This window comes from Bombyx mori, chromosome 16, assembly GCF_030269925.1.
Source record: "Bombyx mori chromosome 16, ASM3026992v2".
NCBI classification, from domain to species: Eukaryota; Metazoa; Arthropoda; class Insecta; order Lepidoptera; family Bombycidae; genus Bombyx; species Bombyx mori.
In genome coordinates this window covers 11,751,349-11,767,966 of record NC_085122.1, presented here as the reverse complement: position 1 = coordinate 11,767,966, position 16,618 = coordinate 11,751,349, and the positions used below count along the sequence as shown (strand labels likewise).

At 35.7% G+C, this 16,618-nt stretch overlaps 1 protein-coding gene across 2 annotated transcripts in view; it reads left to right on the top strand.

Moving 5' to 3' along the window:
- Positions 1-16,618, top strand: part of LOC101740626 (uncharacterized) — a 209,655-nt gene that overhangs the window by 78,964 nt on the left and 114,073 nt on the right. Inside the window, exon 1 of one of the 2 annotated variants that reach the window (XM_062673105.1) lies at positions 38-201. The exons of the other annotated variant lie outside the window; for it this stretch is intronic. Coding sequence (XP_062529089.1) covers positions 160-201 — 42 coding nt within the window. The 5' untranslated portion in view covers positions 38-159. Of the gene's footprint in view, positions 1-37; positions 202-16,618 lie in introns of those variants that run through there. 2 annotated transcript variants of the gene reach the window in all.

The following is a 16,618-nucleotide window of genomic DNA, read 5'->3' as shown; positions in this document are numbered from 1 at the left end:
TCGTTCAATTCGCCTTCAGTAGATCGCTGTCTGTGGCTTGGAACGGTCCACTTTGCTCTCGCCCGCGCCCTGTAACCCTTTCGGGAAACAAATTCTAAAGTCCCCTCGCGCCAAAATGTGACAGTGATTCGAAAATAGAACACAGTGCTGCCCGTTTAAATGGCAAACAAAAAAAATAATGTAGTCCGTTTGCCGTCGGTGGTATGTGTGTTTTTTTTTTTTTAAATGTGAAACGCACGCGGAATGGATTTTGAATGACTTTATTTTGTATTGGCATGTTTACAGGTTTTTACATGAATGTTTTCTCACGTTTAATTAGCAGACTTTTTTAGTTTCGTTCACTTTTGTCGGGCACAGCTAATTGACTTAACTTAGTTGGACAATAAGAGCGGCCGACTTGCGTGGCGACCTAATTAGATGAGAAACAATTATTACTTAGTTACAGAAGTGCCAACCTAAAAATACTGGTCTATAAATGAAATTAGTTGCGCTCAACAAACTACACTGTACCATACTTCGCATGATTTTTTTTCTATGCTTTAGACGTATTTGCACTAAATGGATCAGGAAATCTGTTTTGTAAAAATTACACGACATCTTGTCATGTTATTTTAATTGTAATAAGATAATGCTTCTATTAACGTATTCTCGCATTCACTGGCGACAGTTAAAAAGGTGTCCAATGTACAAGATTACTGATTACATTCACTTGAATCTTACGACCAATAATATTATCTAAGTACCATATTTTTTTTCAAAGAGGCATAGTAATTCCAAAAACATCATAAATTCGCATCGAATACTCAAAAGGTTTTTCACTGCTAAAAGGAGCTTTTTCTTCTTTCAAATAATTGTTTAGTGTATTTTAAAAAGCTCTGAAGCTATGCTGAAATTCAGTAATTTACTTTTAATTATCACGAGTTTTAGTATTAGATAAATATTTATTAAAGATTTATTAATAATTAATTTATGTAAATACTTTGTAATTAATGCGATCTAGTATAGACAACAATAGACGTAGAATAGATAATCCAGATTAAAATATCTGTAGATGATTTTCCGTAGTCACTGTAACAAAACTCACGCGAGCAATATTCCGAAACTAAGGCTGAATTACGAGGCAATGTCGCAAAGTTCTTAAGGGCTTTATTCGCGTAGTATTTATTGAGCCATTGTAGATCAAAATATGATCTTTAAATCGTTGATTCATGCTGTAACATAAGGCATTCCTATGTTGATGTCACTATGTTACATTTAATTTTAAACTAAGGGCCTGTTATCCCAATGAGTCTCCGATTTCTGTAAGCCAATGGTTTTCATGTTCCATCCGTTCCATGTATAAATGTCCCCAAATCTTTGAGTTACAGCTAACGTATCGCATTCAATTCGAATTTTTGGTAATAGATCACTTTTGTTCTGTAATATCGTTTATTTGATTAAAAATCGTGTATCTGGAAAGTTAGAGGGGTGACTTAAGAAGCTCATTTCTCGGTTAATTTTAAAAATAACTCTGCTCGCGCATGTGCACCGCTTTCATGAGACAAATACGCACAGAATGCCACACCTATTTATCTGTTATTTTTATTCTATGTTTGGAACGCTATTCTATGGCGATTTGTATTTTAAGACACTTTAATTTCATGATTATAGCATTCAATTTACTAGAGGTCCCGCAGTAGTCGAAATTCGACTATAATTAGTTGGAATTGTAAGTTTGTACACTATTATGATTGTATTTTATACTCTATAAAAATATTAATAAAGACAAACAATATTTAATCTATTCTTAATTTGACCACAGACGTCAAGAACAAAAGTTTGACAATAAATAGAATGCATGCGTGTGTGCGTCAAATACATGGTATGTAGTGTGTATAATGTTTTCTTTATTGATTTAATGTATCTTTTATGCATTATTTAAAAAAATATAGCATAAATATTAGCATTATGCACTTCTTCTCTATATTCTCTATAAGTGTAGAAAATTTCATACTCCTCCGTCCGCGCAATTTTCGTAAAAAGGGATACAAAGTTTTTGCTTAATATATAGATATCGTGTAGTTATATCGTGTCTAAGTTTGAAACATATAATACAACGGCTGTATAAAAATGATCGCAATGCAGCTTCGTGGCATAAATAGACAGAATGATGGTACGTAAAACAATCTAAATACACTAAGAACACTATAAGCATTGCATATTGTGGAATGGTGAAATTCTAATTGGTTTAAGCGGCATTTTGGCAACTTTCCAGGAGGGTCATTTCAAAGTATAAAACTCGGAGAAAATATCATAACAAAAAAAACTTACTCAGCTGGTTGAATGCTGTAAACTTATTTATTTATTTATTTATGTACACACGGAAAAGAAGCCATAGTACAGAGTAATAGGAAAATTATGTACAAAGGCACTGCTTATTTCTTTAGGAAATCTCTTCCAGCAGACCTGCGAGAGGATAATGAAAATAATAATAAAAAGTGATGAGTGTGTGTAGAACAAATAACACATAACTAAAATAACAAATACAACATGAGAATTGTAGTGATGCACATACACATAGCAAATATTGTTAAACTTGAATACAATTTTTTTTTTTTTATTGCTTAGATGAGTGGACGTGCTCACAGCCCACCTGGTGTTAAGTGGTTACTGGAGCCCATAGACATCTACAACGTAAATGCGCCACCCATTTTGAGATATAAGTTCTAAGATCTCAATTATAGTTACAACGGCAGCCCTACCCTTCAAACCGAAACGCATTACTGCTTCACGGCAGAAATAGGCAGGGCGGTGGTACCTACCCGTGCGGACTCACAAGAGGTCCTACCACCAGATATTATAAGTAGCACAGTAACACTCGTAACTTAATTAAAGTTGAATTAAAAACATTAAACTGTTTTGATGCTACACTCGTAATACCAAATTAAACTGACGTTTAATTACAAAGATAATTGTCGCGTAATAAGCGAAATGTCGCCTTTCACCTCTCGTTATGATGATTGAAATTACACTTTTTTCTTTCTGGTCGTTCAATCAACCTCAATGCTGAGGATCGTGACTGTATGTCAATCTTCTCCACTCGGTCCGGTTCTGCGCCATATGTACCGCTCCCCATATCTGGCCTCCAGTCACCTCCTTGAGTTGGTCAACCCATCTAGCTGGCGCTCTTCCTCTAGCGCGCTTCCCCTCCATCTGTCCGAGAATTGTGAGTTTCTCCAGGCTGTGCAATGAGGATCGCATTATGTGCCCAAAGAAACTCCGGATCCTTTCCTGGCACATAGTCAGCAGGCGCTTGGTGACCTTCAGCTCTTCGAGAAATTACACACATACAATTAATTTTCATGTCTTTACTATCTGCCGTGGCTGTAATATTTGCAATCAACGTTTATCTTTAACTAGCCTTTACCCGCAACTTCATCAGCATGCAATAGTTACATAATATAATAATATAGACATATGCTGTCGAGGAATTTTTTAGAACTTTTAAAGGGGAACAATTTTGTCATACATTATTTTAGCGAAACTTTAATCGTTTCCGCAGCGCACACAGCGGAAGCTCTCAAAAGGGAAAAAAAACCCGATTTTGAAACATTCTTTATTGATGCTCCGCTCGTATTGGTCTTAGCGTGATGTTATATAGCTTATAGCCTTCCTCAATAAATGAGCTAACTAACATTGAAAGAATTCTTCAACTCCGATCAGTAGTTCCTGAGATTAGCGCGTTCAAACAAACAAACAAGCTCTTCAGCTGTATAATATTATAGTATAGATTTTTTTTATTGCTACTTGGGTGGACGAGCTCACAGCCCACCTGGTGTTAAGTGGTTACTGGAGCCCATAGACATCTATAACGTAAATGCGACACGCACCTTGAGATATAAGTTCTAAGGTCTCAGTATAGTTACAACGGCTGCCCCACCCTTCAAACCGAAAAGCATTACTGCTTCACGGTAGAAAAAGGCAGGGCAGGTACGGTACCACCACCCTGTCTCAAAATAGTTCCTACCACCAGTAATTAGGCAAATTATAATTGTGCAGGTTTGATTTTAATCTGACTGTACTGTAACACTATATCTTTCCCCAACCTTGATCGACTTTCGTAAACTGGATGAACATATTCCCGAATCCAGGTGAGGGTAATACGTTAGATAGGCGCCTTCCGTTCGACTGCGTTTCGATAACTTCGCTCTCGTTTCCAAGCGGCTGAGCGCAATAATTAGTTATGGTATATGACTTTACTCGAATTTCGGTAGTGATCGAAATATAAATCAAATCAAATCAAAAAAATTTTTATTCAACATAAATGAAAGTACATACTTGTTGAACGTCAAAAGAACTACCGCCAATTCACAAGAACTAGCCTCCGTCCTGAGAAGAATTGGCAAGAAACTCAGCGGGTATGTCTTTTTTTTTTAATATGTTTTTTTTTTAATATTAGATTTTTTTTTAAATATGAATTTTTTACAATGAGTATTATAACGTAACAATTACTACAATATTGAAATGCCCGGAGTGAGCAACTCATTCCCACTTTGTGCAATCTTCTAGATAATCATTGATATAGTGCGTCCGCAGTCGATTGATCTCGTGGGTTTTTTTTTAAAAGTTTTCGTGGTCTAAACGATAAGACGCCCGGCCCGGTGTAATCGTAACCAGCAATGCTAATATGCCTAAGTTCGAATCTTTCAAATTTGATATAACTTTAAAAAAATATGAAAATGTGACTATTTATTCGTTTTTATTTATTTTCGAACACTACATTATATTATAGCTGTACATATTGCATATATTCAACGCTTTTATTTTGTGTAATAGAAACCGTGAAGTTTGTGAAGTCGTCGTGGCCTAAAGGATAAGAAGTCCGGTGCATTCGTATCGAGCGATGCACCGGTGTTCGAATCCCGCTGGCGGGTACCAATTTTTCTAATGAAATACGTACTCATCAAATGTTCACGATCGACTTCCACGGTGAAGGAATAACATCGTGCAATAAAAATCAAAAACCCGCAAAATTATAATTTGCGTAATTACTGGTGGTACGACCTCTTGTGAGTCTGCCCGGGTAGGTACCACCGCCCCGCCTATTTGAAGGGTGGGGCAGCCGTTGTGACTATACTGAGACCTTAGAACTATATCTCAAGGTGTGTGGCGCATTTACGTTGTAGATGTCTATGGGCTCCAGTAACCACTTAACACCAGGTGGGCTGTGAGCTCGTCCACACAAATAAGCAATAAAAAATAAAACCTTTCTACACGTATTTTCAACAATTGACAACAACTATTTAAGCTATTGATAAACATAACTATTCTTTGTATACGTACCGAGTTACTATTTTAAGCGGTATCTTTTAACAAGCAGATGAATTTAAATGCTGAAAACATTTCCATGTTTTAAACGCGTATGCATTTAAATTATAATCCTCTTTATGAGAAAAGCGTTCCTCCAATTTTAAAGGAAGGGGGAAGCTTACCCCTTGCCCCCTAACTCCCCCATCCGTATGTCAGAACGGAACACTGGAGGGGAAACGCGCGACATATTCTGCTCCGTTACGGAAGGAAATGAAATTTAAAAATACCGTCATCTCGTTTTTAACGTACAAAGATTTATTTTTCACAGAACGAGTCCATGGCCGAACCGGCAAAACGCCCGATGTAATGTTAACGAGTCATACATCTATATCAGCGTTCTATTGCTTGGGCAGTTATAAAAAAAATCAAATCAATATGTGATTTTAACCTCTGTACAATTGAGACTTCAATGTCGTATCCGACAATCTTTATTTTATACTTATTGTACACAAAAAGAAAATACAATAAAAACAGATTTAAAGAATGTTTAAATACTAAATACTATATACAAAGGTGAGCTTAACTCATTCATGAGTTTTCTTCCAGCAAACCATTAGCAGAGAGAAATACGATGTATAAGAGGGGAATAGTGTACAATATAAAAGCTATTAAAGCATGATTTTTAAACAAAGCTTTAAAAAAAAAACTAATATAAAATGAAAAATACATATAAATAAACATACATAAAACAATAACTTAAATACAATTAAAGTGACAGGAAATGTTTCTTCATTTGACTCTTAAAAACTTCTAGAGAGGAACTAGCACGAATAGGTTGAGGGAGAGAATTCCATAATCGCACTGCTTGTATTGTGAAATAGCCACTATAGCGACTAGAGCTGTGTATGGGAGTTTTTAAAAGATATTTCCACGTTGTTAGTCTCATAATAACGTCATCTGTTGTTATCCTAATAAATAAAATACTAAATTAATAACTAACCTAGGGCACACTTCAAAAGATCAGACATTTCAAAAGAACATTAATGCCAATAATTGTTCCCAATAATACAAAATTCCCCAACGAAACCTCCTCAAAGGTCCTCATATGAAAACAAAACAGATTAAAACAGGCTACATTTACAATGAAATATTTGATCTTAAACATTGAAACCTTAAGAATAGTTACAATTGGATTACTAGACGTCTGTGTCTGAGCTGCAAAATGTATTATGGTACGAATGAACAGTTGGAATAAAATAATTTTTAATCACTTGAAGAATGCCTTTTGTTGAAAATGATTCCAATGATAGCAATGTTTTTTTTTTGAAGTGAAAACTTCTTTAGAATCGTTGTGATTTCAAACCGGATGCAACGGAAAAAACGACAGGTAAGAGACATAAATACAAAAATGTGTAGGACGAAGCCAGCAAAGAATGAGACAGAAATATACATACTATTTAATACATCTGTGAGATTTTTTAATACTAACGTGTGTATGAAAGCTCTTGTAGTGAATTTTAATTTAGGATTATATGTGAAATTAAAGTATCAATTCACAGAGGGCGCTACCTTACAATTATTTACTAATGACAAAATTTTACATATACTTAAGACGTTTAGGATAATTGTATTTTAATTTTGGAAGGTTTCACTTCTACCACGTGTGAATTGCACACATTTTGTTTTTCTCTTTGAAGAATACCTATATCTCTAAAGAAACCTATATAGTATAACTTATTGTGTAAAATATGATTTTGCTCACTAAGTAAACGAACGTTGTTTTATGGTTGTCTTGAGGCTGTTTATTCATCGTCATCATTCTCCTGTCCTTTTCCCAGTCACCGGGGGTCAGCGCAACATGTTTTCTCCTTCCATACTCCTCTATCATATACCATTTCTTCGCTCACTCCCTTCTTATATATAACGTCTTTGACGCAATCCATCCATTTCTTCTTAGGTCTACCTCTTCCTCTATATCCTTCCACATTCATAGTTAACACTCTCTTACCAACCTCATTTACTTTGAAAAGGGTCTTCTTATAACCCGATGTCTAATCACAGATTTCCAGTCTACACCTATATTGAACGTTGATAAGTTATTCTTGAACTTTTCAGCACTCTTTTCAACAGGTGATCTATGTAACAAATGGTGGACGGGCTTACGGGCTTCAAAAACGTAAATGCTGATAACCGCTTGTTAGTTCTAAGTCTTCATTTTATAGTACAACAGCTACTCTCCAAACCGAAATGCCTTACCGCTTCACGACCGTGTGGTACAAACCCGTGCGGACTCACAACACTACCTTCCATCAGTATTTACGCAAATTATAATGTTTGCGTATTCGATTTATATTACACGATATTATTCCTTGATCGTGTTAGTCGTTCGTCAAATTTTGTTAAGTACGTAAAAGATTTAAAAAAAATGCCTATGGGATAACCTCGGTACATTCGCATCGCTTGATAAGAATGCGCCAGGCATTTAATCCTTTAGGCCACGACGAACTCAAAATTGAGCAAATAAAAGCCAGTAAAAATTGAGTAAAAGACAAATAATAATCAATAAATGTTGAGCCAAAGCCAAATCAAAAATTAGCACACAGAATGAGTAAACTGTCACTTTGAAACCACCGAAGCGTAAAGATCCAATATGCAGAATCTACTTTGAGATATCAAACATTTTAAAAAATAGATTGGATCGAAATTCAATCAGCTCTGGATAATCTATGTCATTTCACATATTCTTTATCAAAATAGGTAGGGTAGACAGAATTATTTCAAGTTTAGATTAGAACGAGATAAAAACAAGTCGACGTCAAATAGTAAATATCTTTCAGCAAGATGCTGATTCCGACCTAAAATAAAAACTGGACTTCGTTGGTATAGTCAGGGTCAATTAGGTACTACTAGACCAATGAAGTAATTAGAAAATTACATATCAATTTCAACATACATGTCACATAACAATTCTTATACCAAAAAAATATGGCTAAATAAAATTAGCATCGCAAATTAGCATGGGCCCACGAATTCGTGCTATACTTCGCTAAATACACTTCAAAGTAGATTAGAGAAGCCGTATCCTTCCACACCTGTTCGTATATAAATGACTTGGGAATTAAATTCATAGCTTTTGTTACATAATATAGCATCACCATCTTCCTCATCCTTTCCATCAACGATCCGCGCAATACGGTTTAAGATGTCCATTTTTAGACATACGTTCGCAGTAACCAGATTCATATCCTGAGACATAAAATCTCGAATGTTTTTTTTTTGGACTTTTTCTATTCACATTTAAATTCGTACGAGTTCATTAAATACATTTTGTTTTTAAATTCCGTCAAATTATTTTTTTGTGTAAAAGAATTTTTCATTTCGTTCTATAAACTTTGAATTCATGACGACAATCATAAAATTCTTCTTTGAAATTAATATCTCTGTTTTAGACATACCTATTCATATATGTATATAAAGGATGTCTGTTTCTTTTACGTATCAAAAGCACTCATTTTTTTGAATAATATAATACATCTTTGAATAAATTTTTTTTTGCCCTTGTAGGCTGACGAGTATGCGACGCGGTGAGTGGTTACCGTCGCCCATGGACTTCAGCAATGCCAGGGGCAGAGCCAAGCCGCTGCCTACCGCAAAATTTATCTGCCATTAGACATTACAGTTCCTGGTGTTGTTGTTTTATGTATGAAGGTTACCAATCGAATAGAGAACCCTCCTTATTGGAGATTCTGGTAAAAATCGATGAGCGTTTATGGGTTTAATTACCTTGAGTATGGACTGAAGCGCTTGTCTCAGATTTTGATCTTTCCCGCGCCCTGAGTCTGTCTTTCCAGTTTGTATTCTATGTTGACGTCATTATACGGATTCTGATACAAATCGTATTTGCCTTAATTTATCCGGTATCTATCATTGGTTCAATCTATAACTTGGTGCGTGATTTCAAGATAAATATAAGATATTTTAAGCGAGAAATATACAATGTTTTATTAAATCAAAAAGCTATAAGTATATGTATAGTGTTATGAATATTCTCTTGAAATGATTGGTTTCCCTTATGAAATTCACCAATCATTTCCTTATGGAAAATTAACAAATTTTAAGAGATTCAAAATCGTGCGTCACGACAAGTTGCGTGTATTTAAGGACAGAATAGGAAAAGAGAGGAAAAGGGACCTTAACTTTAACTTTAATCGTTGATCATTTCTTGTTCTATAACTGACTTGTTGTTACTTGACATTATATTAACATTTCTTCTTTTCTTCTTTTCGATATGACATGACATTTTTAGACATTTTTATTAATATTTCAACAAATAGTACTGTTTTTTTTTTTAATTATTATTATTATTATTATTGTATTCCATTTTCGAGCCGATGAATTGCCAATGCTATGTACGCCATTGTTGTCACATGCATCAGGCCATAAATTAAATAGTTTAAATTTATTTTCAATGTTAGATGTTTGTGGCAGTACTTATTTAAATAAATAAATAAATAAAAAAATAAATAAATCATACTTGGTTTTTCTTACTGGTGCTTTTTCCGGAAGCGGAAGCTTCTTATCGTCTGTTGAATCATTCTTAATTATTTCAAGGATTTTCCCTGACTTTAATTATAAGATTGAAACTTTTTTTGACATACAAGCTTGATACAATTACAACAGCATATAAACTACAACAAAAATGCCACTAAGTTATGGCATAATCTTATAACAATGCCAATCTTACCTAGCCACGACCACGACTTTCAAATAGTATCTTAACGTTGCCCCTCTGGGTTTTTTTTTTGTTGCCTTAATGATTGGACGAGCTCACAGCCCACCTGGTGTTAAGTGGTTACTGGAGCCCATAGACATCTACAACGTAAATGCGCCACCCACCTTGAGATATAAGTTCTAAGGTCTCAATTATAGTTACAACGGCTGCCCTACCCTTCAAACCGAAACGCATTACTGCTTCACGGCAGAAATAGGCAGGGTGGTGGTACCTACCCGTGCGGACTCACAAGAGGTCCTACCACCAGTAATTACGCAAATTATAATTTTGCGGGTTTCATTTTTATTACACGATGTTATTCCTTCACCGTGAAAATCAATCGTGAACATTTGTTGAGTACGTATTTCATTAGAAAAATTGGTACCCGCCTGCGGGATTCGAACTCCGGTGCATCGCTCAACACGAATGCACCGGACGTCTTATCCGTTAGGCCACGACGACTTCACAAACACAACTCAGCTGATAAACAATAATAGCATTCTCGACATTCATCTTCATTAGCAATTTCATATCCACAGAATGACGAAGGGAAAAAAAGGGCAAACACAGAATCGGAAACGACCAGCAAATTACAGCGACACAATTCCAATATATATTAGGTAAATAAGTGTTGAATCAGGGCGAACGCAGCTTGACTCTCGTCTATTGGCTCGTTAGGCTTATATAAAATATAATAGTTAGTGGTAGGACCTCTTGTGAGTCCGCACGGGTAGGTACCACCCTGCCTATTTCTGCCGTGAAGCAGTAATGCGCTTCGGCGTGAAGGGTGGGGCAGCCGAAATCTTAGTAGCCATATCTCAAAGTAGGTGGTGGCATTTGCGTTGTAGATGTCTATGGGCTCCAGTAACCACTTAACACCAGATGGACTGTGAGCTCGTCCACTCATCTAAGCAATAAAAAAAGAAGCTTACTCGAAGGCATGGATCAATCACTCTTGCCGCAGAGCTTAAATATCGGGAATTCAATAACTTTTCAAAATCACGGTTATAACGCGTCGGTTTTGACGATTTCTAATGTAAATCGCTGCGACAGTTTATGCTTCTTATTGCTCTAGTTAGGCAGGATATCACGTATATCACGTGCATCACGGCATATAACGCTCCATCTGGTGTCAAGAAGTTATTACTTGAACGCATGTTCCTAGAGATATCATGACAACCAATGCGTTTCGGTTTGAAGGGTGCGACAGCCGTAGTAACGATACTTGAGACCTCAGAACTTATATCTCAAGGTGGGTGGTGGCATTTACGTTGTAGATGTCTATGGGCTCCAGTAACCACTTAACACAAGGTTGGCTGTGAGCTCGTCCACCCATCTAAGCAATAAAAAAAACTGTATTGTGTCGTAGCGCACCCACTCTTGAAATCGGAACACATATGGCAAGTAGTCGAAATATTATTAAGAACAATATGATCTTTACGTACTTACTTGTAGATCATAGCTTAGACACGTCGATTACGATCGATCGACGAGCGAACTAACCCATAGACACAGCCCGCTGAGTTTCTCGCCGGATCTTCTCAGTGAATCGCGATTCCGTTCCGCTGGTAGATTCTGCGAAGCACTACTCTTGCTAGGGCTAGTGTTAGCAAATTCTTTCAGGTTGACCTCGTGAGCTCACCTACCCGGCCGGGCGTAGCTGAAATAGCCCCTTAGGCTACCATGAAAAATGCTAGAGAAAAAAATTTTAGTCAAAAATAAAAAAATGACGCGAAACTTAAATACCGCTATAATTATGATTACTTAATCGGTTAAGCCTAGTCGAGACGCGGTTCCAGCTTCAAAGCAATCCAATTAAATGAATAACGAAAACATTCCAACAGAGCAAGCGGGTATTTGAGTGAAATGTTGTGATCTTCACACGCCTCTTAAGTAAAGTCAATAAAGGGAATGTCCCTGGAGTCTAATATTACACAACAAAAACACAAAGCGAACAAACAGATCAATGTACAAGAAGTACATGTTTGAATCTGCGCGAAAACATTTTGGGGAATTTTTGTCGTCATTTGCAGAATTTCTCTTTTTTCGCATTTGAGGCAATGATTGATAAAAAAATATGTTATTTTTTGTACGTTATTACAAAGTTAAGTCGTACACTGTGTGCATTACTAATAAAAATCTTACGTTACGGACGTTTTTTCCAGGTTAGGGTACCCCTCTGCATCGTCCCATAAGAAACTTCGTTCAAAAATTACTAAGTCACGAATACCTAAATTACATAAAATGATTAATTATATTCTAGTACAGACTTCAGCTCTTTCAAAAGTCAACAAAGTTAATGTTAATTTTAATGATGAACCGTAGTTGTGCTACAACCCTTAAGGGAAAAGATGAAAATATAATTTAATTAAAAATAAGTACCTAAATATGTTTCTAAAATAATCCCATAAAAACTAAAATATCTCTATTGTGACAAATGTTTTATTCATCGCTCGCTTTATTTAAATTATTCAGTTTTTGCTAGCTTTGCTGAAATTTAATTTAAAGTTCAAAGACTATGAAATGAGATAATTGTGTTAATTATAGAGTGTAATTTTTAAGCTATTGCATAGCTTCTATCGCGGGCCTTGAGCGCGGCGACTGAATCAAGAAATTCCGTAACGAAAATAACCTGACACCCCCACTACGCCTACTATGTAGCTCGCGCTCAACACATTCACACGTTGCGCTGGTGTAGTGTTTGTGAATAACCGCGCGGCGTGACGTCGCACTGCATGAGCATCATGAAAAGTCACGTCATCTCGGATCCTCCCGATCCACTAACGGTGCTTCTAGGTACTTCAAGCACCGGTCACCGTTCTCGTCGAACCCGTCGCTTGCGACGAAGGGTTCTCGTCGAACCCGTCGCTTGCGACGAAGGGCTCGACGAGTAAATTAACTCCCAGACACAGCCCACTGAGTTTCTCGCCGGATCTTCTCAGTGGGTCGCGTTTCCGATCCGGTGGTAGATTCTGCGAAGCACGGCTCTTGCTAGGGTTCGTGTTAGCAACGTCATCAGGTTTGAGCCCCGTGGTGAGCTACAAAAGTTAGGGTTACGCTGACATAGCCTCTCAAGGCTCTCAGCTTAGGTAGGAAAAAAAAAAAAAAAAAAAAAAAACATGAAAAGTCTGCCCATCTCTCTCTCACGCGGTCTAGCTTATGAGTGTGAAGGGGACAGTTAATGTTTTGCTTTTGTTAATGTTTATAAATATAGCGTGGTCTTATTTTATTATTGTTTTAATATCAAATGATTATTGTCTAATTGTAATTGCATAAGTTGATAAAAAATGCTTTGCAATAACTTTACCGCGGCAGTCCCCGAGTGCCACACGTCTTTTTATTTTTTTTATAATTGTAAATACATACAGCAGTATATCTCAGCGCTTAGTATCGTGTTATAACATTGAGCACATCATCGTGATAAATGAGGCGATATTGCTTTAGTCACATCTGTCAACTAGGCTCCGAACAGATGTTGGGGTATTTAATATTTGATATTGAAGGAGGATCTCATCGCAATGGACTTTGGTAAACGTCCGCTTACCAAAGTAAAAGACTTTTGGTAAAGGTCCATCAAGACAAAAATTTATAAACTCTAATCGAAATACCGTTTAATGAAGTCAAATATATTTTAATAACGCGACGCTTGAAAGGCGAACGTGACTAAGCGACAATAACAGCTTTGTACATAAATGATAGGCAATAACCGTATTCGATGCGCAACAAAAAATATATTTCTAAGTCTATTAAAATCATTTCAATCCTACAGCTAGATTCGTTAAAATAGAATTTTTTTCAGGTATTTCAACATTAAATTAGTCTACTGTAAAGTTCAGGCATTGTCGCTTAGTCACGTTTGCCTTTCAAGCGTCGTAACGCTATTATAAAAGAAAGTTTGAGGCAATGTGGAGTACATTTTTTAAAAAAAAAAAAAAGATATAAATATAAGCCTTGAAACTAATCCAAAAACGCGTTAACGAACTAGAATATATTTAAATAACGTTATCTTAAACGAACGTTTTCGGCACAATCGAGTGCACCAAAATAAGGCTTTAAATTTAAAAATTAAAAAAAAACGTATCAAATTTAAACATTCAAACCTCTTCCACTTAATTTCCGCCATTATTTAATAGCAACATAAAATACTGTAGTAATAATATTGCTAGGTTTGTACTAGTTGTACCCCTGTCCGAGCCTCGATCTTAAGATTGATAGAGGCTGGGGAGGTTTTAAGCGCGCTACCGTCAGCTTGCTATCTCTCAATATAGGATGCTATTTAAACTTATTTTGCACAAAAATCAAGACGTCCGATTAATTTGTGTCAAAAAAAATATTGCTTATCCTCGTATAAAAAACACTCAAACAAAAATACGAACTAAAAGAAATTGCCAAAAAATCGCTTCTCTAATTCCGCTTTACGCCACGAATAGCGTTTAATATTTATTAACATACTAACTGACCCGGCAGACTTCGTAGTGCCTCAATCGATAAATAAAAGACCTAAACTTTTTGTATAAAATAAACTTAAAACAAACCAAAGGAATCCGTCCGATGGGGGAGAAATCAAAGGGAAAACAAAATTGTTATTTTTATTTAATTCCGAGCATTTTCATATTTATCTACCTTTTAATCCTTCTCTGGACTTCCACGAATAATTCAAGACCAAAATTAGCCAAATCGGTCCAGCCGTTCTCGAGTTTTAGCGAGACTAACGAACAGCAATTCATTTATATATATATAGATAGATATTACGTTTTGCGTGTGCATCAATCGTTTAATCACAATAGCCTTCCTGATTGACAAGCGAACTTAAAGCGCACACGTCATAATATATCACGAAAGTTTCCGTAACTAGTCGAGCTGAATGATTTATTGCGGCACTAAGAGCAGAGGCTCAGAAGGATTCCGTACGGACATATTTCCTTAACAATAGCTTCGGGCCTTTCGGTCTGTTAGTGAGCCGGTTTTTACTTTAACATCATCGTTCTCATAACAAAATATAAAATGACAGAAGTACATCAAATAAAAATAGATACGAATATATTATGTCGGTAGGCAGCGGCTTGGCTCTGCTCTTGGCATTGCTGAAGTCCATGGGCGACGATAACCACTCACCATTGGGAGGGCCGTATGCTCGTCTGCCTACAAGGGCTATATATGTAACCTCTATACGATTTATCTTAAAAGAGGTTAATATGTTATAAAGATGACATAAATGGAATTTTGAATATTGAAACATTATAAGAAGGAACAACAGAAATATAAAAGCAATTTGGAATATTGAAATATAAAAAAGTGGTGAAGCTATTGCTTAGCTATTTAAAGTTATTACTTTAAATGTTGTTTCTCTTTATAGAGCAACTCAATTTGTGCTATAGTTTTAGTATGTCAACCTGTATTTTAATGTAAATATAATAAAATATTACATTATATATATTCTTTCACATCACACGTATTATTTTATCGCATGAGTTAAACTCTACAATAATTCTTTAACGCTAAAACAAAATTTTATATCATCACTTAAAACCTTTTTTGTCTAAAGTAACTAAAGTACCACTGTTCTCCTATTTGATGTCCAGGGATTAGGGAAACTTCACCAAAAACAAAGTTACATTTATCCGTGTGGAGACATTCGTATTTGCACAGCAGCTGCTCAAGAAACAAGAAAAAGGCAGTTCATTCCAAAGATAAATGGTTCTTGTGATTAATAGGCGAATAGACCAATAACATTAAGCTATTTCACCAAAAAACGTATGTATAGAAAAGTCTGTCTGTGAAAACAAAACCGTTTTTGCATAATCTGTTTTAAATTATAATAAATCAAAGGGGAGAGTTAAGTCGTCGTCGAAAACGCGATTTACAATTCAAATGGGCAAGACATATGGTTCACATTTATTCGGCAAAAGACTCAGTGACGACGAAGATTAATCATGAGCGTCTGAATCTATTACAATAATATCTTAACGCTGTCTTAAGAATATTGTAACGGAAAGGCCTGCCTAGACAATATTTTAAGCTAATTCAAATGCATTTGATATAGATATTTTATTTTTTAATTTAGATTTATTTTTAAATTTTTTTTTTTTTTTTAATAAATTGTAATTCAATAAAATTTGCAATAAGAACAATGAAAAATAATATAACAAGATTGCAACCAACAATTCATTGCAATCGACTTTAAATTGTCAATGTAATTTTTCGGGACAGCCCGAACAGCCTCCTGACGATTCGCTATTGCTGCCCTATACTGAGGCAATGGAATGAAGTCCATGTTGGCTCTAGACCAGCCATGGTTAATGTAAAATAAATAAAATGAACTGCTTTTTTTAAGAAACATTTTGTATTACTAACACTTCAAGATCTTGTATTACTAACACTTCATATGGAATTTAATTCTGAAATAAAAACTTATTATTATTATTAAATGACTAGCTGTCCCGGCAAACATTGTTTTGCCATATATAAGATTTCTAGGGAATTTCTAGTGTAGAAAAAAAAACGAACTTATTGTAAGTGTGTAAGGATGTGGGTAAATGAGTGAAAGAGGCATGTAGC